This window comes from Hyperolius riggenbachi, chromosome 1 (genome assembly GCF_040937935.1).
Source record: "Hyperolius riggenbachi isolate aHypRig1 chromosome 1, aHypRig1.pri, whole genome shotgun sequence".
In the NCBI taxonomy this organism is placed as follows: Eukaryota; Metazoa; Chordata; class Amphibia; order Anura; family Hyperoliidae; genus Hyperolius; species Hyperolius riggenbachi.
In genome coordinates, this window is record NC_090646.1 from 228,354,314 (window position 1) to 228,380,672 (window position 26,359).

General features: G+C 43.2%; 1 protein-coding gene across 1 annotated transcript in view; it reads left to right on the top strand.

The window, feature by feature from the left end:
* Positions 1–9,893: 9,893 nt before the first annotated feature.
* ETNPPL (ethanolamine-phosphate phospho-lyase) overlaps positions 9,894–26,359 on the top strand; it is a 70,076-nt gene continuing 53,610 nt past the window's right edge. The window contains exons 1-3 of the mRNA XM_068270542.1: positions 9,894–10,026; positions 24,047–24,165; positions 24,318–24,477. Coding sequence (XP_068126643.1) covers positions 9,971–10,026; positions 24,047–24,165; positions 24,318–24,477 — 335 coding nt within the window. The 5' untranslated portion in view covers positions 9,894–9,970. The remainder of the gene's footprint in view (positions 10,027–24,046; positions 24,166–24,317; positions 24,478–26,359) is intronic.

The window sequence follows — 26,359 nt, forward strand, 5'->3', positions numbered from 1 at the left end:
CTGGTGAACCCATGCTGCAATAAGTGTATTTTCTGGTGAAACGCTGCTGTATTATGATTTCCGGGGGTCTTGGGGGGTGGTGTTCACCACAGGGGTGGTGTTCACCACGGGGGTAGGGGGTATGGGGCTGGGGGGCAATCACGGGGGGGGGGGGGGGGCGCCACAGGATTTCTTGCCTGGAGTGAATAAATGGCTAGAGACGCCCCTGTTTACAGGATGGCTACTCCTAGGGAGAGTAGCAGCAGTGCTGAACTTCCTCCGTTTATAGACAATTTGTCTTACCATGGACTGATAAACAGCAAGGCTTTTGGAGATACTTTTATAACTCTTTGCAGCTTTATGGAAGTCAATAATTCTTAATCATAGGTCTTCTGAGAGCTCTTTTGTGGGAGGCATCAATCGCATCAAGTAATGGTTCTTGAGACATGCAAATCCAAAACTGGTGTGTGTTTTTATAGTGCAGGGCAGCTGTAACCAACACCTCCAATCTCATCTCATTGATTGGACTCCAGCTGGCTGACACCTCACTTTAATTGGCTCTTGGAGATGTCATTAGTCTAGGGGGTTCACATACCTTTACCACCTGCACTGGGAATGTTTACATGGTGTGTTCAATAAAAACATGGAAACATTTAATTATTTGTGTGGTGTTAGTTTAAGCAGACTGTGATTATTACAATAAGTCACAATAGTGACTTAGATGAAGATCAGATCATAATTTATGACCAATTTGTGCAGAAATCCATATAATTCCAAAGGGTTCAAATACTTTTTCTTGCTACTGTATGTGTATAGTCTTTTCGCTGGCAAGCCTTTTAAATGCAACTCACATGTCCAGTCGACATAGTCCATACATCACCATCCACCATCCTGGGTCCATACATGTGATTCCCCGTGGATCTGTATATGTCGCTGTCTCCTGGCCATGCACATGCCTCTGCCAGCCTTTAGTTGCATGTGTGGAGCGAGGTGTCGTCCATTGTGGGCACCCCACCTTATAGTAAGGTACCCTTTAGCTCTGTTCGGAGTGGAATTCCCTGTTTCTCCATGGACGGTGGCCTGGATGTGCCAAATCCGTCGACCCATTTCACTTGCTGATCGCAAGTTTCTTCATAACATAAGGCTTCATGTTTCGAGCGCCCTCTCGTGGGCTTTTATATTTTGCACTCAAGCATGATCTTATAGCCTTTTGCTCTCTATCACCATCTTGAGCATTTTCTGATTATGTCTAACATTTAAATTTTCGTTCCAAATAGCAATTCCTGTGCAATTTTTTTTTTACCATACTTTTGCGCTCAAACCTTTTTCCAAAAATGTACTCTTCAAAACTGGACTTCTTTGTCAGAGAGAGGGGACCCGGGGAGCCCCAAAAAAGAAAAACATCCAACAGCACCCTTATTTCTGATGATACTTTTCACATATCTTGAAAGTCCATATTGTAACGGGGAGACATCTTGGGACACAAGCTTTAAGAACAACCCCAAACTGAAATCAATATTCATGCCCTGGGGGGCTTTGGTACCAAATTTATATATCCACATTCATTACTTCTGGAGTAAAATTCTGTCAAAATCTCCCCTTCTGAGACTAATTTTTAGATTGTAGATATCTCTATATTTTGAATCCTTACTGCTCCCTCCTTGGCAATCCTTAAAATGCATAGCCACTGCACTGTTCTCACTTTTTTTGTTGATACTCTTTATGTGTTTCACTATTTGTGTCCACAGATCTCACCCTGTCTTTCCTATATACATTTTGTCAAAACCTTTAAGCGTTTAGCCTTAAAAAGTGCAATCGCTGAATTTATCGCCATAGTTTTGCCACTGCCATGAATGCCTGTTGTTTGTGAATGATCACTGTTACAGCTAGCAAGTTTTCATTCTCCATTTAAGGCCATTTCACACCCAAAATCTAAATCACTAAGCGCTTAGCGATCACGTTTTTTGTTTGAAAAATCACCCAAAAATGCAATTACTAAGTTCTGCCGCTGTAGTTTTGCCATTGCTGTGCGCCATCTCCCACACATGCATGCACCCATGTCTCTTGTCATATACAGTATGTTCAGAGGGTCCCTGCACTGCAAACGAGGAATGGTGCTGTAAAAATTAGTTAAAAATGGACTGCAAAAAAGCCATAGGTTCACCTTATGAATAATGGATTGCTGTGTGTCCAGTCTGTTATCAAATGAGGTGTATGTGACCACCTTTTAATCTTAACAAGTAATAGAATAGATTTTGATGCATCTTACACCTTAGATCAATGTTACATAAAAAAAATGCCAAGGTCTGCCAAGAATTCTTAGAGAAAGAGACTGATTTGTGTGCATATATGTGTTGCCTTTGTTTAAAGGTTAAGAATCAGAACTAGATTATTAGGCTCAAGAACGTGAAGTGTTTGCTTGCGAGCTGACTGGCTGACTAGTGTAGAGAAAAATTCTAAGGAGGAAGCCATGACATGGTGAATTGGCTGAGCATAAAATATACTGCAGAGAACCACAGTACAGTATACTCTTCCTGTGTTCCCAATATCCCATTGTTATAAATATTTTCTTAAAAGGACAGGTTGGCCTAGGTATTGTACTTTTTAGAAAGTTCTAGGAGGATAAGAATACTCTGAATTAGCTCAACTCTGAATGTGCTAGATCTACATATGTAGCAATGGCATGGAGGGAGGGGACATCCATACATTTAAACTGGGTCATTAAATTCACTTGAATGAGCTGTGGTCAGAGTTTTCAAGTATTGGGATGGTGTGGTCAGGCATAGTGGCAAGTAGGGCTTAATGATCAGCAGTCTTGGTGGGAAAAAGTACTAAAGCAAAAGTTAACAGAGAGGTGGGTTGGTTTGGGATCAGAAGTGAAGGGATAGTAGTGTACCACTGAGAACTGAAGGACATAAATGTGGGTTATTGGAGGACAGATAAGATGCGTCTCAATGCAATTGCCAATGCCATGCCATTCATGGGGTCCAGGAGATAATAATAATATTTTTACAGTGTTTTTCTCCCTGGGGGCTCAAAGTGCTGTTATCCTGCGTTCTGCAGTCTCAAAGGCTCAGGAAAAGAGGTGGGTTTTTAGCCTTTTCTTAAAGTTGTCCAGAAAAAGAGCCTCTCGCACTGACTGTGGAAGCGAGTTCCATAGAGTAGGGGCTGCATAGGAAACGGCCCGAGCACCAAATGTTTTTAAGTGGATCCTAGGAATAACCAGATTCATCTGATTGGCAGAGCGGAGGGTGCGTGGAGGGGGATATAGTTCCAATAGATCCGCTATGTATTTGGGTCCCATCTGGTGTAGAGCCTTGAGTATCAGCAGGCAGATCTTAAAATGGATTTTCTATTTTACTGGCAACCAGTGAAGAGTTTACAGTACTGGGGAGATGTGTGAGCTGCAGGGGGCATTGGCTAGGAGTCTGGCTGCCGCATTCTGTACTAGCTGTAAGGGGCGCAGAACCTTATCTGTAGATCCGATGAACAGGGCGTTGCAGTAGTCTAGGTGGAAGGATACAAATGCATGAACTACTGTAGGTAGGTCTTCAACTGGGATAAGGTATTTAATTCTCACTATATTTCTCAGATGGAAAAATGCGGATTTGACGACAGTCGATACCTGCTGTCTGAGTGTTAGCTTTCCCCCCAGGATCACCCCCAGGTTTCGCACAGAGTCTTCATACTGCACAGCATCTCCCCCAATTGCTAGTTTGAAGTGGGGAGAGTTTCGGACTTTATCCATCATGTGTAGACTGCCTACCACCAACATCTCTATTTTGCCAGAGTTCAGCCTCAACCAGCTGGTGTTCATCCAATTTTGTAATTCCTCTAGACAGGCATTGATGGACGCAGATATGTCTTGTGTGCCAGTCTTGAAGGACAGATACAGTTGTGTGTCGTCTGCGTAACAATGGTATCCTAGGCCATAGGTCTAGTCTATTTTGCCAAATGGGAGCATGTAGACTGCAAAGAGTAATGGTGATAGCACAGAACCCTGTGGGACTCCATAGGCAAGTGGCACTGGATTAGAGTAGTGGGTGCCCAGACACACTTGCTGTGTCCTGCCAGATAGAAAGGACTGAAACCAGCTGAGAACAGCACCCCTTAGGCCGCAGTAATTCTTCAATCGCTGTACTAATATTTCATGATCCACAGTGTCAAAAGCTGCAGACAAGTCAAGAAGATTCAGAATTGAGCACTTGTTGGTTGTTGTAAGTAGTGAAGAAAACCTTTAAGGTTAAGAATGAGAGGCCTTTGCCATAAGCTATCTGTCACAAAGGATGGCTTGGGATGTTTAGGGTGGATTTACAAGCAATAAGCATCTGCCCAGTTTGTACCTGCAAAATTCTCTTTTGAATTCAGTTTTATGAGGTTGATGAGAAGAAGGTGGTCTCACAAGGCAGTGGCTTGTAGGTGTGTGATGGGTACAGTCAGTAAGAAGGCTCCTTTTTCTGTTATCTTGTTTAAAGGGAACTTGAAGGGAGAGAAATATGGAGGCTACCATCTTCATTATCTAGTAAACAATGCATGCTGCTTGACATGTATGCTGATGCTCTGCCTCTGATAAGTTACTGGCCCAGGAGGAGCATGCAGATCAAATACTTTGACTCTGATCTGACTTCACTAGCTAACTGCTTGTTGCAGGTGAGGTGTGTGCCTCAAAAACAACTAAAGCCTATAGTTCAACATGACCGCTAGGCAACTGGCATTGTTTATAAAGGAATGAAAATCACAGCCCCCATATTCCTCTCACTTCAAGTTCCCCTGTATGTTTTGATGTAGTTGTGTATATAAATGAGGTAATGCATGATGTATTGCTCTGTTTCTATTGAAAAGGGGCTGAAATTACTATTTTCTATTTAAGTCAATATCCAAGTTGTTTGTTAGAGAGGCAAAGTATGGGGAATACTCTTAGATTAAAGGTTAGCAGGTCCAGGAAATGGGAGGTGTCACAAGCCCCTTACTGGCCAGACCGCTTACTGCCTTCCAATCTGATTCAGCCCTCCGACCATCCAATCTTCTGGATGCAATCAATGTGCAGATTGGATGGCAATCCACATTCGGTGTGCCATCACGTTTAATTTAAAGTTGGTTTGTAGAAAGCAGGGTTGTTTTAAAGGGTAGCTTGAAAACTGTCAGGTCTTCCTTCGAAAACACAGAAAGTTGTAAATACCCTTTTCTGTAGGAAGTCAGGGAAGACTTGTCTATTTCTTCCTCTGTATAGAGAGCAATAACAATACAATTTTTCTGGCTTTCCAGCAACAGTACATTCCTAGATGGTAGATCTCGGAGAAGCTAATAAGAAGTCAGGAAACCAGGACACTTACGGTGGCCATACATCAGGCGACTTGGTGGCCGATCAACCGTCCGATTCGATTATTGTAATCGGATTGGATGAAAATCAGTGCCACCAAGTACAAGACCGACCGACAATGCGACCAATGTCGGGATGAAAATTGGTCGCATTGTCGATTGCGCAAGCTGCAAGATGTTGGGCTGACTTGCTCGATCAAGTGCGCAGCGGGAACGGCGTGCAATTTCAAGACTATCAACAAACGCGGTGAAGCCCTCGGCGCTATCCCCCCTAATGATAAATGTTGCCCAGTGTAAGGTACATCTTACCTGTCTGGGGCCTGCGCTTGTCCTTCCGCTCTTCCAGGCGCACTCCACTCTCCATACACGTGCGCCCCAGGTGGTTTCCTAGTAGAGGCGCATGTGTGACGTCATACATGTGTGCCCTTAATGGGAAACCACGTAGGGCGCTCGTGTATGCAGAGGAGGAATCCGGACTAATGTAGTGTATACCTTGCACTGGGCACCAGGGGGACATTTATCATTAGAGGACAGAGTCGGGGCGGCAATGCGGACGGATGCGGCGTCACAAGGCCGAATCGATTTCAGCATGAAACCTGTGGTGTATGGGCAGCTGACAGATCTCTCTCTTATCTGATTCAATAAGAGAGAGATTTGTCTCTTGGTCGTATCTACCCATACATCGCTAGATGTATGGTTACCTTCAACTATCAAAGGGACATCTCCCAGGTACTGTCACGGGGAGATGGAATCAGAGGTCAACTTTAATTCACATATAAATAAATAATAGAAGTTTCCAATCATAGTTTCTTATTTTCCTTTATGCTAGCTCTACGAAACTTAGTGGGATTGTCACTGGACGCAAATGAATGTCTTGATTTTAACACCTGCCTGATTTCTCTAATATGCAACATAATGATTATTCAGGATTTGGTATTTATTATGAACACCAGAGAACCTGATTAATCCATAACTATTATCATCTTCACTGATACAGTATATTGCCACAGAGATATGACATTTCCAGATATTTCATATCTCTTTCTGCTCTATTGAGAGGGGCAGAACTGGAATAAATGGCAGAGATGGCAGAGTCTGCCCATCTCTTATTATAATCTCCAACCCAGGAGAGAGGGAGTTAAAAGTTTGAACACACACTCATTGTCCCTTCCATGCTGATCCATCCATCCATCCTGGATCCATATGCTGGCTGACTGGACCCGGACCAACTTCCCTTATCTTTGGACTATTAACAAAGAACTTTCTATCACCTTCTTGGACTTACAATTTGCAAAAGGACATAGACTGCTCAGACTTTACCCAGTTATTATTTCTACTTTATTTTTCTCAATATTTACTATGTCAATCTGTTCATTTGATACATTTTTTTGTAAATTTTAATGTAACCTTTTATACACCATTCTGTATAAAATAAACAATTAAAAAAATTGTATGTCTAAGCACATGTTCTGAATATCCTCTGCAAAGAGTCCTGTCTTTCAATTAATTACTTAAAAAAAAAAAGAGTCCTGTCTTTCTGAGAGAATGTTACCATAACCATTTTATTAGAAATATTGTATATCTAGGTAGGCTGTGGAATAACACTTTTTAGTACAGTACAAACACAGAACATTTATAGCGCCTTTTCTCCTGGCAGACTAAAAGTGCCAGAGCTGCAGCCACTAGGACGCGCTCTATAGGCAGTAGCAGTGTTAGGGAGACTGGCCTAAGGTCTCCTACTGAATCAGTGCTGGCTTACTGAACAGCCAGAGCCGAAATTCGATCCCTGGTCTCCTGTGGCAGAGCCCTTAACCATTACACTATCCAGCCACCACTACACGATCGAGAATTGTGTCTTGGCATGCTAATGGTAGTGTAGCTAGTGGTGACAGCTTTCCTGATCTCAAAATGAGATTGCAGATTGTAACAATGGTGCATACTATCGAAATTGTATTGTGTGTGGACTCACCAACCAATCCAAAAGATTACTTTGCCTATAGTGCTGGAAGCCTTCAGAATTGTCTCAGTGTCTGAGAACTGAATGGTAAGCTGTGGCAAAGGGAGCATGAATTGGAGGGTGTCACACCTTAGTCATGCAATCTTCTCATGGAGCTCTGTCTGTGCCCCCAAACCTTTGAAAGCTTTCTGTGAACACATTCAGCTTTGCTGCTTCAAACTATATCACCAAATCTGTAGCATCACGTCACAATACTCTCCCCTCTTGATTTAGACTTTCTGCTATGTATATGTAAAAATGGCAGCAAGGTAATTTGGGTGCCGGAAATGACCACCACTAAAATATTGGTAAAATTAACTATATTTTACCAATAGGTCTAGTAATTACGATAGTGAAGTATCTGTAATTTTTACTGATATTTTACTATCCCATAACCTGACCCTATTCTCACTTAACCCCCCTTTTAGGGTTGCCTAACCATAACCAGCCTCCCTCAACCGATGCCTAGCTCTAACCAAACCCTCCAACCTATGACTAACTAGACTCCTCCAACCTATGTCTAACCTTAAATGACCCCTTACCTTTGCCAAACTCTAAACAACCTTCTAACCTATGCCTACCTCTAAAGAACCCGCTAACCTATGTCTAACCCTAAGGACCTGCTAACAAATACCTAACCCTAAAGGACCCCTAACCTATGCCTAACCCTAAAGGACCCCCCAAAACTATACCTAACTTAATCTATGTCTAACCCTAACCCCCCAACCTACCCCTAACCTTAAAGAGGAACTCCAGTGAAAATAATGTAATAAAAAAAAGTGCTTCAATTTTACAATAATTATGTATAAATGATTTAGTCAGTGTTTGCCCATTGTAAAATCTTTTAAATCCCTGATTTACATTCTGACATTTATCACACGGTGACATTTGTACTGCTGGCAGGTGATGTAGCTGCTGCTTGCTGTTTTGGCAGTTGGAAACCGATATTTCCGACAATGCAACAAGGTTCACAGACAGGAAATTGCCAGGAGTACAATGGTCCTCAGAGTTTCTTTTGGGAGGGGTTTCACCACAATATCAGCCATACAGAGCCCCCTGATAATCCGTTTGTGAAAAGGAATAGATTTCTCATGTAAAAGGGGGTATCAGCTACTGATTGGGATGAAGTTCAATTCTTGGTCACGGTTTCTCTTTTAGTGAGAAGAACATGGAGGCTACCATATTTATTTCCTTTTAAACAATACCAGTTGCCTGGCAGCCCTTCCGATCTATTTGGGTGCAGTAGTGTCTGAATCACACCAGAAACAAGCATGCAGCTAATCTTGTCAGATCTGACAATAATGTCAGAAACTCCTGATCTGCTGCATGCTTGTTCAGGGGCTATGGCTAAACATATTAGAGGCAGAGAATCAGCAGGATAGCCAGGCAACTGTTATTGCTTAAAAGGAAATAAATATGGCAGCCTCCATATCCCTCTTGCTTCAGTTGTCCTTTACCTTACTACCCCCCACCCCCTCCCCAAAAAAATGATATCTAATCCTATGGCTACGAATAGGAAGTTTGGCGCAATATAAATAGCCATGATTATTTACATTGGCATCTATGGGATGCGCCAATTACTGTGGCACCTCTGGCGCCCAAATTAACTGCTTTGGCTCTGCTTACAAACCTGTAGATGTGGAACTCCGCTCACACCTCCGTTCACCGACAGTGCAGGAAAGCAGGCTGCCAAGACCTCAGATCCAAGACCGTAGAAAGTGAAGTCCGCACGATGTCAGCATGTGGTGCTGGCTTTTAGCTTGTTATGTGTAACGATTGAATAAAGCCATATTGATTCTACCGACATCGTGCGGACTTCACTTTCTACGTGCTTACAAACCTGTCAGATGGTAGACAATATTTAGATCTGTGCCTGGGATCATGCTTTACATGTGAAAACGTTAAAAGCAAAGATTCATTTGAAACAATTACAAATGACGATTTGTGACCTGCCCACTTCACGCATGCTAATCTATTTATTCATATGTCCTTTACCAGACATGAAAAAAATGTCTCTTCTCATAATGATTGCTTGTATCAATGGGCTATCTCATGTCTATGGTAAGCGGACAAGAAATCTCCTCATGCTAAGCTGAGCACTTGAAATTGGAAATATAAACTACCTAAGGTGCCATGCTGGGTTTTTAAGGGCAGATTCTCACCCATCCATTAATAAGCACTTAAAAGTAGTATAAGGATATATGAAGAACAATGGACGCTGTTATTGAAGTCTGGTCACAAGAGAATGAAACAGCTCTCAGCAAAAAAAACAAAACAAAACTACAATCCAAAGTTTGCAGGTAACAGAATTAACCTGTTAGCTGTAACCGGGACAAGGAAGGTACGCAATGTGCACAATCACTACACAAATGTTGTTCGATTCATTTAGCCTGAAGATGTTTGTCTGAAGTCTGTCTGACTGGAAGTGAAGTAACCTAGAAGCTAAAACTGAACCTTTTGCTCTCTGTCACTTCCTGGAGGGGTTAATGCTGGGATGAGGCGTGTGAGGGGAGTGAAAAGAGGCAGTGTCCTCAGAGGACACAGCACAGCAGTGTTATATATAGAGTAAGAAGACTAGAGCACTGCTCACACTTCACAGCCAGTGGGCATAGCAGAGCTCTGTCAGCACAGCTGATCTGAACTTTAGTGGCAAGGCATAGACTGACAGCAGCAGGCATGTGTGAGCCTTATACCAAGGAGAGGACCATAGAGCTGAGAAAAAAGCACATAGGGTAAGGAACATATAAATACTCAGTTCTGAGACTATTATTATTATTATTATTTTGTTGGTCTTCAGTATACTGCAACACATATTTGCCATTTTACAGTTACTTGCATACATTTAGGCATCATGGTTATCCACTTTACTGCACCATATGTTACATAATGTATATATAACAGTCAATATACTGTATAAGGAGACACATTTGTAAAACTCAAACTGAGAACTGTCCTGTTTCTTTATTGTGTATATTTTCATTTGTATTTTTCCTGTGTAATTCACGAACACGTTCTATTTGTTTGTGAAGTGTTGCTTTTACCCTACCATGCAGATAATATTCCTGGAAAGAATACAATGTATGCCTTAGTCACTTTGTGGTCACATTTAGACCCCTTGCACACTACATGTGATTCTGAATTTTTATATGGTCCGATTTTTTAATAAAAAATCGGATCATTTAAAAAAAAAATCAGAATCGCATGTAGTGTGCAAGAGCCTTAGGCAGTGTTCACATGCAATTTACTGCGGTGCGGCTTTTGGCATGTCTGATTCTACGTTTTGTGATCTTTCGTGTTTTGTCCAGGTTTTTTTTGTGCATTTTTCGTCAAAATTAGTTGCAATTTTTACACAAAACTGCAATTTTTCAGTGTTTCGATCAACGTACATAATGTGTGCATCACACATTGCATAACAACAACAACAACAACAAATAACATTTGTAAAGCGCTTTTCTCCCGTGGGACTCAAAGCGCATAAGCATGGCTCCGACCATCGTGGTACAGAGGAAGACATTTTATAAGTCTGGAAATGCCAGGCTAAACAGGTGGCTTTTCAGTCTGGATTTGAATAGCTCCAGGGATGGTGCTGTCTTTACTGGGTGTGGTAGGGAGTTCCAGAGAGTAGGGGCAGCATGGCAGAAGGCTCTATCTCCAGATTTTTTGAGGTGCACTTTGGGAGTGACCAAGTTTATAGAACTTGCTGATCTGAGGTTGTGAGAGGTGTGGTGCAGCTTCAGCAAGTCCTTCATGTATCCAGGGCCTAGACTGTGCAGGGATTTGAATGTCAGCAGTCCAATCTTGAAGAGTATTCTCCATTCTACTGGTAGCCAGTGCAGTGAGCGAAGGATCGGTGTAATATGACAGTGGCGAGGCTGGTTTGTTAGCAATCTGGCAGCAGAATTCTGCACTAATTGCAGGCGACGCAGGTCCTTTTTGGGGAGGCCAACATAAAGGGCATTGCAGTAGTCCAGACGTGATGTGATGAAGGCGTGGACTAGGGTTGGAAGATCCTCTGGGGGAATCAGATGTTTAATCTTTGCAATGTTCTTCAGATGAAAGAAGGAGGATTTAACTACAGATGAAATTTGGTTTCTGAAACTCAATTCCCCATCGATTAGTACGCCAAGGCTGCGCACAAAGTTGGAGCTGTTTATGTCTGAATTCCCAATCCTGATTGGTGTTGCTTTAGGATAGAGCTGTTTTGATGGCGGGCACTGGCTTTGGACAAACAGGACCTCAGTTTTGTCAGCATTCAGTTTCAACCAGTTATCATTCATCCATGCCTGTAGCTCAGCTAAGCAAGAGTTTATTTTTGGGGTAGGGTCTGTTCCACCAGGTTTGAAGGACAGGTATAGCTGTGTGTCATCGGCGTAGCAGTGGTACGTCAGGCCATGTCGTTGGATAAGTGTGCCGAGTGGCAACATGTAGATTGCAAACAGCAGAGGGGATAGGATTGATCCTTGTGGCACTCCGAATTGTAGAGGTGCAGGTTTGGACATTATGGGTCCTAGGGATACTCTCTGTGTTCTGTCAGTCAGGAATGATCTGAACCACTGGAGGACTGATCCACTGATGCCACAGTACTCCTGCAGTCTGTTAAGCAGGATTTCATGGTCAACTGTATCAAAAGCCGCTGAGAGATCCAACAGGATTAGGATGGAGCATTCTCCTCTGTCCCTTGCCATGAGCAGATCGTTGCAGACTTGGATGAGGGCTGTTTCACAGCTGTGGTGTTTCTTAAAGCCAGATTGTAGAGGGTCCAGGATGTTGTTTACTGACAGCCAGGTTTCAAGTTGCAGATAGACAGCCTTTTCAATAACTTTACCTAAGAAGCTGAGGTTGGAGACAGGTCTGTAGCTGCTCATAGCATCTGGATCCATGGAAGGTTTTTTAAGAAGGGGCTTGATGATTCCTTCTTTTAGAGAGGTAGGAAGCCTCCCTGCTTGCAGAGAGCAATTTACTATTTTGTGAAATGCTGGACCAAGCAGGTCAGGGCATTTCAGCATATGTTTAGTTGGTCCAGGGTCCAGGTCGCAGGTTGTCTGGCGGAGGCGACGGAGGATGTCTGAGATCTCTTCCTCACTAATACTTTTGAAGTCAGTCCAGGGTGTTAGGTTGTTTTTGCAGCTATTTCCAGGAGTTGCATGAGTCTTGGGTGCTGTGGATTGAATGAGAGACCGAATGGAGGATACTTTGTCAGCAAAGTAGCACGCAAATTTCTCACATAGCTCCTTTGAGGGAGTTATAGTAGGTTTTAGACAGGATGGATTACATAGTCTATCAACTGTGCGGAATAGTTGGGCTGGTCTGTTGGCGGCCTTTGCGATCTCCTGTGATAGGTAGGAGGATTTTTTCTTGGTGATCGCATTTTGGTAGTTTTCCAGGTGAGAGACAAGGGTGTGTTTATCTTTTGAATTCTGGGATTTTCGCCACTTCCTTTCTAGTCTGCGCACTTCTTTCTTCATGTCCTTTAGTGAGCTGTCAAACCACCGTGCATGGTGAAGTGATGTAGACTGTTTAATGCGAACTGGAGCAAGGGCGTCATAGGCAGATGACACTGCATGGTTGTACATCAGGACCATGGAGTCTGGGTCTGCGCAATGATTGGTTAATGCGTCGAAGTTGAGGGTATTCTGAACGTGCTGGGGTGAGACATCTTTCAGTGGACGGTATTTTATGAGTTCTTTCCCTCTGTGTTTTATCGCTGGTGCTGTCAGAGAGAAGTGGATGGTGTGGTGGTCTGACCATACCACTGGGTTTATATCCATGTGTGATATTAAAAGTCCGGAATGAAATATAAGATCCAGGGTGTGCCCTTTCGTGTGGGTGGGGAGGTTGACAGCCTGAGAGAGACCCAGTTCATTCATTATGAGAAGTAGTTCACTTCCTAGGTGGGAGTCGTGATCATCCACCCATGCATTGAAGTCTCCCAGGATGATCCATCTAGGGTGTTCCACTGTTAGGCAGGATAAGAGTTCAGATATTTCCTTAAGAAAGGCTGGACCATTTTTTTTGGGGGGGCGGTATATGAGCAATATGTTGATGTTTACTTCTGCTGACAGTTGGGCTGCAAGACATTCAAAGGTTTCAGTGGGGCCTATGGGCAGGGGCCTTATGTTCAAAGAGGATCTGAAGCATATGGCAACCCCCCCACCCTTGCGGACTTGTCTCTCACAGTGCAAAACTGAATAATTGGTCGGCACGGTTGCTTCAAGAGTTGGGCCTGCATGCTTCCCAAGCCAGGTCTCTGTCAAAAAGGTCAAATCAGAGAGCTCTATTAGGTCATGTATAGTTGCAGTCTTATTATTTATCGATCTGGCATTGCAGAGTGTGGCTGTGATTGAGCTTTGCTGGGGATGTTTTTTAGGCTTCACTGTCAAAGTTGTTATCCTTTGCCTGGTGTTGCTTCCCTGGTGTTTATTTTTGGATCCACTACCTCTCCGCCCCCTTCTGCATTTCCTGAGTATCCCAAAGGATTTTAAAAGGAGAGCTAGTGAGGTGTTAATTTGTAATTGATTCTTTAGAGGGCAGGCAGAGAAAAGGTCCTTTGATGAGTATTTGTATGTTGACATTAGAGACAATAGACTTGTTCTGATAGCTTGTACTTCTGGAGTCCTGCTGAGATCAAAGGGGATCTGTGCAAACTCCTTTCATTCCTACACAGAGTTGGATCATAGATTTATTTTAAGTAAAGTTCCTTGTTTTAGAGTTAGATGATAAATGATAACATACATGTGGAAAATAGTCACTTGGTGCATATGCCTTGGATAATGGATAAAGGGTTACTCACAGGGTGGAGTGAGGGCAATCACAGGCAATCAAGTCTTCAGAGAGGTTGAAGGTCTTGTTTCAGGTCAGCTGTTAGAAGGCTTGGTGTGTTCAGCAGTGGTAAGCGTCATGGAGGATTTCAATCCAGTTTAAATCTCTGCCATCCAAAGTAATCCGATTATTCTGGTTGGTTGTAGTTGTAGCCTTAGTCGTGGTGGGTGGAAATCCTCTGTATTTTGAGTCCAGTTTCAGCACAAATAGGTTTAAAGGTGTAGAAATCTGAGACAAGGTCTGGAGCAGCTTAAGAGAGCTGCAGCCCGGCTGGGCGCGCTCAGTTGCATATGGCAAAAAGAAATGTGACAGACAAATCACAAAACGCACAAAGAGAAAAATGCATGTAGGATGAAATACATTAGTTGTGTGATGACCCCAAAATCGGAAAAACGCACAATGGTTGAAAATTCAGATGAGTGTGAACAGGACCTAAGGACCCATTCCTACTGAACATGATCTTTTGCTTTTTCCCCCACAGGAAAGTGCGTTAGATTTGGGCTAGCTAACATCTCATATGCTTTTTGAAGCTGAGGTAAAACAAAATGCAGCATGCAGCAATTGTGCATTGTCTATACTTTACAATAAAGTGACCCTGGGGTGGGAAAAAGTGCCCCTAGAGGGTACTTACTTATTTCTGGACAGGAAAGCCTCTGGATCCTAAAGAGGCTTTCCCCATCCTCCCCTTCAGCCCCGTTCCAGTGGTGGAATCCCTGAAAGTCCAGAGACAAGGGCTTATCGGCGCTGTGTGCATATGTGAAAGAAGTAAAATCATGTGAATGTAGCCTTAGATAAGAAAGAAATATCCACTGCAAATTCTTCTTACTTAAAGAGAATCTGTATTGTTAAAATCACACAAAAGTAAACACACCAGTGCGTTAGGTTAGGGGACATCTCCTATCCCCTCTGTCACAATTTTGCCGCTCCCCGCTGCATTAAAAGTAGTCAAAAACAGTTTTAAAAAGTTTGTTTATAAACAAACAAAATGGCCACCAAAACCGGAAGTAGGTTGATGTACAGTATGTCCACACATAGAAAATACATCCATACACAAGAAGGCTGTATACAGCCTTCCTTTTGAATCTCAAGAGATCATTTGTGTGTTTTCAGTCTTCCCCCTGCAGCTCTCAACCACTGAAGAGTGACACGCAGATTGTTTCTTCCTGCAGACAGCTCTGCAGTGTCTGTAATTCCTCAGCATGTGACAGCCCAGCTCCTTTCACAGTCTAACAGAGGTAGATTTATCCAGCTTGTAAAGCTCTCTTCTCTCACTGAGAGAGCAGAGAGGTTGCCTAATCTAAATAACACACACGAGTGTGCATAGAGAGGGCGCGGAGGGGGGGCTTGCATAACAGGTCAACAACACTGAAGAGTTGGCAGCCTTCCAGACACAGGGCGACAAATCCAACAGGAGAGAGATAAGTTGATTTATTACAGAGACGGTGATAGTAGAAAGTGCTGCAGTAAGGCAGAGCACATTAGAATAGGTTTAGGAACTTGTAGGATAGTAGAAAAAAGGATGAAATTTTTGTTACAAAGTCTCTTTAAAGTGTACCTGAAATGAAAGGGACTGGGGTTTCTTTCTTGTGGCTTTGCGCATATACGCTGCAACTGCGATCGATCGTGCATACTTACTGGGTACCTTAAACTTGCATTGCTGCATAATCTGTGCTGTAGGCTTGGATCACACGGCAATGCACTGCAGAGTTTGCGTCAGCCTTGCTTTGATTTTGCTACTTCCATTGCAGTCCATTGCATCGTAATAGTGTGTAAGTCTCCATCGTCTTACATTGCACTTGAGATGAGCTGCAACGGGTGAGAGTACCGCGACGCTACGAAATGTGGTAAGTGTGAAAGTAGCCTTTGCCAGTGAATGTGCGCATTTACAGTGGTAGTGAAGCATACTTACATGTACTGTATGCTTCACTGTATGAATCACATCACACTTCTAACATGTGATACTACTTTTCACCACCATTGCCTGTCGATCCGTTGTCACGTGGACAACTCTTTGCCAGTCGGGAAAGCTCTTAGATTGCTGGAGTGCAACGGAGGTGCGTGTGCACTCGGGCCACCCATGTGCAGAAGATCACGACTGGGGAAGTGACCACGAGACAATAGAGTGACCGGGGAAGATGACAAAGGAACCCACAAAGCCCCAGAGAAGTATTAATATTTCAGTATGTACCATCTCAGGTACCATTTAAATAACATTCTTTTTCTGTAGTTGGGCATTAATCCACAGGCCGCATGGGGTTGGTGAAAGCCCCAGGTAAGTATACATTCTGCAGTATGTTTATCTAAGGTTTTCTTTGGAAAATGCTGAATCTTCTTTTGAATTTATTTGCTACCTGTGCCCAGTCTGGGAGAATATCATCACATCCCATTCTGACAGGAAATGGCTAACCATATCCTGCAGGGAAAGAGAAAGCAATAACAAAAAATCATAGAGAGGGTTTAATACCTCCATCACAGTCTATAGATCCTTTCACACCACATCTGTCGCAACAGACAATGTTATCGCATTCCAACACAATGCAATTATATCTCTATATATGGTAAGTTCACATTAGGTACAGTGCGGAGTATCGCATAGCATGCTGCTGAGCCTTTACCAGACAATATGCATATCTACAGTGGCAGTGAAGCATACTTATACGTACTGTATGCGTCGGATTTACAATGTGCAACACGACTTTTCACTTATGGCAAAGCAACATGTATAGTATGAAAGGACCTCATTTCTTTCCCTCAGTTCCTGTCTTTGAGACTACATGGGTCCGTGAAGGTCTCACAGACAAAAAGAGTGAGTGGGAACACGGACAGCTGGGAAAACTCAAAATAGGTTCTAACTCCCTTTTGTGCTATTTTAAACTAAAAGAAAATATTTATTCTTGCAGCTGGCCTTTAATTATGTGGTGTAGCACACAACTGGGCACGTTCCCATGCTCTTGCAAGTGCCCATTATGTTTGTTCATATTCTCCTTTCATGCAGTGTAAAGACTTGCAGCAGAAGGGTTAAGTCACGTGACGCGTCCACACATCTGTAGGATGGAGACTGCTGTTTTAGCAGACAAAGCACATTTTAGGAATTTCCTTAACAGTTCATTTTGCTCTGTGGAAGGCGATGATTATATTTCACTGCAGCAACGGATGTATGGGCAGACCTCTGGAAAATAATATTTGTTATATCATAGAAACACAAGGCTGAAGGATGACGCCTATTTGTTTTCATATTTGGCATGACATAAAGACCTGGGCAGAGACTTCATCAGTGATGGCATGAGATGGGCTGAAGCTTTTTCCAGTCTTACTGTTGGTTCTTCAGAGTATTCCTGGAAACGTTTTGTCTGGCATCTGCCTGTGTGGAGCAGCCCATTCTTCCATCACTCCTCATCCATCCCCCACCCCCAGCTTTACGCTGCCTTTCCTTATAAGCCATTTAGGACTATATGGAATGTTTGAAGCATACATCCAAAGGAAATGTGGTTCAAATTCCCTTCTTTATCCACGAGGATTTGGAACATTACAGTAAAGAGGAAAAATAACCTATCCAAGTTTAATGGACAAATACCACGTCACTTGATGTGAAGTTTACTTATTTTCTGTTTTCGCGATGATCAGGTCGGACGGTCGATCGTTCTGTAAATTGGTTGTTTAAAGGATATCTGAGATTATTCAAAGTTTCAAACAAACTAGCTTTAGTTACCTGGGGCTTCTTTCAGCCCCTACAGGTCATGATTATCCCTCTAGTCTTCTCTGTGGTCCTGCTGGCAGGCTTTGAAGTACCTGCGCATGCAGAGGCATACACTCGCGCCCACGTCCTCGGGAGCGTACTGTGTCTCTGCAGTAGCACATTACGTTCCCGGCGAAGCAAGGTGGGACCCGCTGGGGGTTGACAATAATTCAGGGCCTGCCAACAGGACCACTGAGAAGACCAGAGCTGCGGTGAAGAACACACAAGACCTGGGCTGGAAGAACCCCAAGATAAGTAAAGCTAGTATGTTTGAATCACCTTGGATATCGTTTAATGGGTACTTTAAAGTGTACCCAAGCCGAAACTAGGGTATAAAAAAATCAGATACTTACCTACAGAGAGGGAAGCCTCAAGATCCTATTGAGGCTTCCCTCTCTATTCTAATGTCCCCCATCGCTGAGCACGCTCCCCCAGAAGATTAACAACAAGGCATTTTCGCTAATCAGATCGGGGAACAGTTCCTCTTCCTTATTGATGGCCGCACAATAGCTGACTGAACCTGCCCGCAAATGCGCAGTGATTCAGAGCCGCAGACTCCATGCTCTCGTGACCATGAATAAGGAAGTGGAGCTGCCCGGCCCTGATGTGGAGGGGGGCTGCACTCTTCAAGGGGGGGGGGGGCTTAGACAAGAGAGGGAAGCCTCAATAGGATCCTGAGGCTTACCTCTATTCACTTTAAGATTTTGTTTTGAACCCAAGCTTCGGCTTAAGGTGGCCATACACCCTTGTTAGATTAGCAGCAGATAGATCATCAGATAGATTTCTGATCTATCTGATGTGTTTAGGAAATTTTTTTACTAGGAACAGATTTCCAATAGATTTCAATATGATTTGCCATCAGATTTCCATTAGGGCCAATGCAAAATGATAAGCAATCTCAACAGATCGACCTAGATTTTCCAGCGTGTCATATCGATCGAAATCGGCCGCAAATCGATCGGCCGGTCAATCGATTTGCGATCGATTGATCGATTTTGATCGATCGATCGTCCGCTAATCGGTTCAGTGTACGGGACCCTTTAGGATTACTATTCTGAATGATAGAAGATGCAAATACATGGTGAGGCTGATATTATTTGTCACATCTGGCCCAACTTAACTAAACAGCAAATGCCGACACTTTTAGAAGCAATTTTGCAGTGCATGTGTTTGCAGAACGACTGTAATTTACAACTATTATAATCCCTGCAATATCGCTTTTGTACAGCAATTGCAAAGCAATTTTGCAGCATTCTTATCTATTGCATTAGAGCACAATCACTTCAAAAATGCTGCAGGACCCACAACTGAAATTTCCCTGATCACAATCACTTTTGTGGACACACCTCTATTAAAGGTGGCCATACACCTCTACATTTTCAGCAGATCTGACCATCAGATAGATTTCTGTCAGATGCCTGTCAAGTCAAATCTGACGGGAATCTATCTGATGCCTGCCACACACTAGGAACAGATTTCCAATAGATTTCCAATAGATTTCCAATAGATTTCAGAATTAAATCTATTGGAAATGTATTGAAAATCGATCTAAATGCATTATTGCACCATTAGATCCAATACAACTCTATGGGCCATCAATCTGCTGCCAGCAGAATATCCACCTATATTTTCCATCCAGTCAGATAGATCAAATTGATCGAAATCGGCTGCAAATTGACCGTTTTGCAGATTTGAAAGAATCGATTTCCGATCGATTGATGGCTGAAATCGACCAGTGTATGGGCCCCTTAACTTTCATTAGCCTTGTGCTTTTGAAATTGCTGGCAGTTGCATTATTGAGATGAAAATAGAGCAACAGGCCAGCTTTTACCACATAACCAGAAGCACACAGCTGTGCTGCATGTTCTGCCTTTCCCGACAGACAGTTGTTTTTCATTTAGTCTGCAGCCCACATTTTGAACTCATTTTTCGAAAATGCCTACGTGTTACTCCCTTGTTCTCCATAAACAAACATGTTTCAGAGGTATAAACATAATATACGGGGTCCAGAGAAACTTCCAATGTTCTTTGCATCGCATCACTTACAAATGTCACCCACTGATATTTGTTGAAAAAAAAATATGAAATTATCCATAACAGGATTGAGGAAGCATAAACAGAGAGCTCACCAAAATATTGGTATGTTAATGGTATGGTGCAACATAATAGGCTCACAGTGTGCGTACCGGACCCCAGAGATAGCTACCGTACTAGAAGAATACTGGTAAAATTACCGATATTCTACTAGTTAATTCTGATGGTAAAATATTGGTAAGATTACAGGTATTTTACAATGACCTAACCTAACCTTATCCTAACACGAGCCTCCTGCTTGATGCCGAACCCTAACCTTTCCTCCCTGGTGATGCCTAACCCTATGGAGCACCCTGGCAATGTCTAATCTTAAGATTCCCCTGGTGATGCCTAATCTTAAGACACCCCCCCCCCAGTGATGCCTAACACTAAGGACCCCCACCCACCACCACCAATGCCTAATTCTAAAGACAACCCCCTGCCTAACTATATCCAGTGATATTTTGGGTGCTACTCCTAAGCAGCTATAAGCTGTAGTTTGGGTGCCAGAGATGTCCAATAAAATAGCGGGTGGTAGCCAAACTGCAGCTACAAATTGTGGACATGAACCACAATTTTATCATGCATCTCAGGTGCCCAAATTACCGCTAATAGCTGCTAATCTGCTGTGTTATGCATGCATCACTTAAAGCCCATGCATAATTACTGTTGCACACAGGGAATTTGGGACCAGATCCCTTAACGTGGACCCAAATTAAAAATACAAGATTTCAGAAATAAAATCTATTTTCTAAATGATAATAATAAATAGCAGCCTTTTTTCAGCTGCATGATGACAAATATAAAATATTTTACATTTATTGGAGGAACCCCTCCCCTCCTTTCATATTGCCGGGAAACAATCCGGCAGACTGGTGGAGTAGGTGGTGTCCGGCAAAGGAGGAATTGCTAATGGCAGCCACCTGTATAACCCTAGCTATGAAAAGAGAAGGGTGAAAAGCATGCACTGAATTGCTCATAGGCTTGAAGGAGTGTTTATTTATAATTTGTATGTGTCAGAGTGGTGCAACTAAATATTTTGAATTTAAAAAATGTTTGGTTTGTGTCCGCTTTAAGGGATAGTTCGGAGCTGGGTTCTGGATTTTGTATGTAGTCTAGAGGCTAGTCTAGGGGCTAGTTATGCCTTCTGTTGCTATGGATTGGTCGCGGAGATCACAACATGGAGGATGATGATGTGGAGCACAACGGAAGGGCACAGAATGGGTGTGGTGAGTGGTAGAACAATGGCCTAGGCCAGTGCTCAGACAAGATGTTTTGACAGTCCAGATCTCTTGCCAACGCACGGTGGAGGGTCAGGGACCACTGTACACCACTAGATTATCAGCCAAGTGCCATCTAGTGAGTGCACATGGCTTAAACCCAAAATTAAACCTGGCAGATTCTGATAGCAATCAGTAAACAGTGCATAGAAGTAAAGTGGAAGACAATGTTTTTCATATGTTTTTCAGAAGTTATTGGTAGTGTGGATTTTTAAGGCTCCCTGCACACTGCAAATCCGTTTTCCGATTCCGTTTCTGATTCCGATATTCAATTCCGATTATCCCTGAATACATTCAACAGAAAAACGGATCAAAAAACGCAGCATGCAGTAAAGATTAAAAATCGGATGTAAAAAACGATTAAAAAGTGGAATCGGAATCGTATGCAGTGTGCAGGGATCCAGTTAGCCTAAAATGTCTGGTACACACCATACAATTTTCTTTTAGATTTTCTGTTAGATTATTTTCTGTGAAGTACTGGTAGAGACTGGTCATTATCTCTGGTGCATTGTCTTCTGGTTATCTCCTGCTGAGTAGAACAATGCCTAATTGGTAGGCGGATAAATAGTTAGATACACCGGCGTAACCACCGGGGATGCGACCCCCTCAGCCGCAGGGGGCCCGGGGCCCCTCCGGGGCCTGCCAGCTATGTGCGGGGGGGGGGAAGCGCTGCCGCCCACCCGATTCTAGGACCCCCCAGCCAGGTGTGCCAGGTGACGCCGGGCCAGTCCATTCCCTGCAGCCGCAGTCTCCCGGGAGGCAGCGCAGGGCTACGGCAAGATGGCTGCCGAAGCACTGCTCTGGAGACTACTTGTGTCTCCAGTACAGGGCTGTGGGAGCCATCTTGCCATAGCCCTGCACTCTGTCTGTCAGTGCGGGAGATGTGCACTGTGTACTACGTACGTGAGTGCACGCAGTGTGATATACCAAGCTTTAGATAAGCTTTAACAATGGTAGAGAAAGAACCATCGAAAGTTGATAAGGCAGTCAGACATTACCTGATATCACTGAGGAAGAGCAATCTCGCCATGGTGCGCACCAGTCCAGAACGGCCATCACAACACAAACAGCTGTTTGCAGTGCATTACACAGTGAGTTTGGTGTGTCAGTGTGAAGCAGTACTCTAATTACACTCCCTGATTGACGTATACACATGCAAGATGTTAAAGCACTTTAGGCCTGCAATTTAGCATTCAATGCGTTTTCTGCCCTTAAAACGCTGCTTTGCGTCAAATCCTGATTTTTCCTCGGGACTTTTTCCCACTGCTCCATGCAAAAACTCAGAAACATCTTTTCCATCACTTTTGTGGCCAGCACAAGTGTTTCTAGTTTTCAAAGTTCGCCTCCCCATTGAAGTCTATTGCGGTTCGCGAAAGTTCACGCGAACCGTACTTTTGCGGAAGTCCGCAAACCGAAAATCGGAGGTTTGGGCCATCTCGACTCATCAGCAGTGTCAGTTTATAACAGTTGCTAGACCTGACAGAAACTTTTGCTGTCTTGTCTATCTCTATTAGCTGTGTAAGATTGTTTGTCTACTCTAAATATTATCATCACTGTGTCAACCTATGCTCCTGTTTATCTGGTTTATTGTTCAGCAAAGCGATTACATATAACTGTATATTGGAACCGCCCTGCTAACAAAGATGTGATGTAGAAGGCAAGGCAAACATGTCCCAGTGCACATAGACACTTAAAAAAAATCCTGGTCCTCTCTTCATGCCCTCGGTCCACCACTGTCTGTCCCATAGAAGTTATTCCACCAATTGGTCATTCCACCAAGAGTCCTCATGAAGGCTTCAGAAGTACTGGCATCCCAAAGTACTTCCAAAGAGGGAGGGAAAGAGGACTCTAAAGCCCAATCTACACGATACGATTCTTTGTGCGATTCGATTACAATTCTATTTACGATCCGATTAAATCCGACATGTCCGATCGGGATTTGATTCGATTCAATTCAATTTGCCATTGCAAAACAATGGCTAATCAAATTGAATCGAATTGAATCCCGATCAGACATAAGGGATCCAGGTCCTTTTCTATCTATAGGTCAGTATCTAATTATTCCTATAGGGTGTGCCACATTTGCTTTAAAGAGGAACTCCAGTGAAAATAATGTAATAAAAAAAGTGCTTCATTTTTACAATAATTATGTATAAATGATTTAGTCAGAGTTTGCTCATTGTAAAATCTTTCCTCTCCCAGATTCACATTCTGACATGTATTACATAGTGACATTGTTACTGTGGGCAGGTTATTTAGCTGTTTCTAGCTGTTAGACAGCTGTAAACAGCCATTTCCTGTCTATGAACATTGTTACATTGTGGCAGTTTGCCAGGAGTACCGCGGTATTCAGAGCCTCTTGTAGGAGGGGTTTCAGCACAAAATTAGTCACACAGCGCCCCCTGATGGTCTGTTTGTGAAAATCATTCTATTTCTCATGTAAAAGGGGGTATCAGCTACGGATTGGGATAAAGTTCAATTCTTGGTTGGAGTTTCTCTTTAAGAACACTCCTTGTATTAAAGTTTAGTGTTCTTCACCACCCAACATTCTCCATTCGACTCCTCATAGCTCCTGAATTTAATTCCTGTACAAACAGCCTCTGAATTCATTCATTGATATGTGTGACGGAGTGCATGGGTTACTTCAAGGCCACCCAACTCCACAATTCCAACACTGATCAGGGAGTTACCACCACTACAAACTACCTCCCAATCTCAAATAGCCTCTGCCTGAAATATCAAACCGTATTATTTACTCATTTACTATATAATAACCCATAGGTGAGAAGTGAGAGAAGCCATTAATATAATGTTTTAAATTACACATTCTGTGTTCCTTTTCAGGCCATCATGCAAGGTGTTTTTTGCAAAAGATCCTATAAAGATTGTACATGCAAAGGGGCAATACATGTATGATGAGAAGGGGCAAAAATACCTCGACTGCATAAACAATGTGGCTCATGGTAAGTATGTCAAAGAAATATCAAAAGGTGTGAGTGAACCTAAGCTTGATAGATTGTATAACACAAATGTCAAAGGTTGTTAGTATATACTAATTGACTTATCGTGGTTTCTGGCAAATCCTGCCTATGAATAATGCATTCTTCTCTTGCAGTTGGGCACAGCCATCCGGCGGTGACAAAGGCTGCAGTGAAGCAGATGGAGTTACTAAACACAAACTCGAGGTTTCTGCATGACAACCTTGTCCAGTATGCGGAACGCCTGACAGCCACCCTACCTGACAGGCTGTCAGTCTGCTACTTTGTTAACTCTGGGTATGTTCACTTGGCTGCCACTGATGTTTTATGTTCTCAGTCTAATGACTCAGGTCTCTAAGTTACTCTGTGTCACGCTGTATGTATAATATATTATAGCTGTCATACTAGAATTACCTTGAAAATACTACAAAAGTCAAGACATAAACAGATAAATCGACAGAGTAGATAGATACACTGATTTCCATTAATCAACTTATGCATTAATTATTACCACTATTGCTGACACTTTTCATTCTAAAGCCCCCAACACATGCTCAATTAATGTTGCCCATTGGGGATGTTGGGGATTGGGACCGATCATTTGAGCAACATTGCAGGGCCAAGTCTGTGCAGACGGGTACATATTAATTTGGCGTCACTCAGTTTGGCGCGGTGGGAGCCGAATGATGGCTCTCACCGCTGCCGCTAAACTCCGAGGCGCCGTTAAATACTATTCCCCCACCAAGTTGTCGCAACTCGGAGGGAGATGTAATTCGGGGTCTGGCAGCCGCCAGAGCCCCGAATTACCGCTACGTGCACCGCGCAGCATAGCATTGCTGCTATGGGGCGCCCAGTTTTGGCACTCAGCTCTAAGAGCTGCGCGCCGAAATCAGCTGATTCGGTGCAGACATGTTGCTTGCAATCAAGCAACAGGTTCTGTTCTATGCAAGGGCGGAGCAGTGTGGGAGTGCCGTCACATGGGGGGGCGGGATAAGTGGGCAGAAGAATGCTATTGGCTGACCCAAGTGACTTGCCTGGATTGCACTGGCCAAGCAATCGGAGGGCATCAGGCTGCCGTACACACACTGGATTCTCTGCAAAAGTGTTTGCTATTGGACGTTTCGGGTTGAGATTCATTTGGCATGTGTATGGGCCTATAAGTTGAATAAATGAAGAAAGGTTCAGTGGGCTTGTTGATTGGTTGACGGCAACATGTTAGGCTACATTTTGCTGGTTTGAATAGAAGAATTTTCAGGCGAATGGGAAAAGAATAACATCTTCAGTAACAGATTGGGTATTTAAAGTCAAAACAAGTGAAAATGAAACAGTTCTTTTGTGCCTAAAGTATGGAAGTAAATGAAAAAAGACCATTAACACTTTGTCAGGGTGACATCTCCCCCAGCAATCTGTATGTAATTATATTGCTAGGGTCAACACTAGTTAACCAGGGAGTGAAATAAAAAAATGAAAAATCCCTGGATGCTAATATATTACACTATGAACATACATCGGGCTCCAGAGACCCACTAAAAATATAAATTTTGGCTTCTGCTGGCACCATTGTGATCAGAAAGATCAGCCTCCTATTTGCAGTCACAAAATGAAGCTACAGTGAGATGCAAAAATTGGGCACCAGCCACGATAGCAAAATTAGGTGCCGCCATACTGTTTATTTTCTGCTAGGCAGCAGTGGGGGTGACAATTGGCACCAAAATTCAGCTATGCTTCAGGACAGTCGTGGCGCACATGTAGCACATGTAGAGTAATGGTATCAGCTATATTTATAGCTGACTACCATTATCAGCGATGACAGAGTGGTATCGGTGCAGTGCACAGGTATAGGGTTAGGTGTAGATGGGGGAGGTCACCCATAAAACCAACTTGCTTTTCCGTATGTACAGGTAGTTAGGGTGCCTTCTTCTTCTTTAATCAATAAATCCCCCCGAAAAAAACAATGTCAGTGGAGGTGCTAAGATAGTTGACGTGTTCCCTATAGCCGCGAGTGCCCCGCACCACCATCTACTCCCAATAACTTAAGTGGAGGTACGCGTAAGCCAGGAAACTCGCCGCTTCCATTCCATGCTCACACCCTTCCTTTGCCTGTAGATACACACAAATGCATTGCCAGTAATGAGTATGTGTTATGTTCAATAAGAAGCGTGTCTGGGTGACACATGGG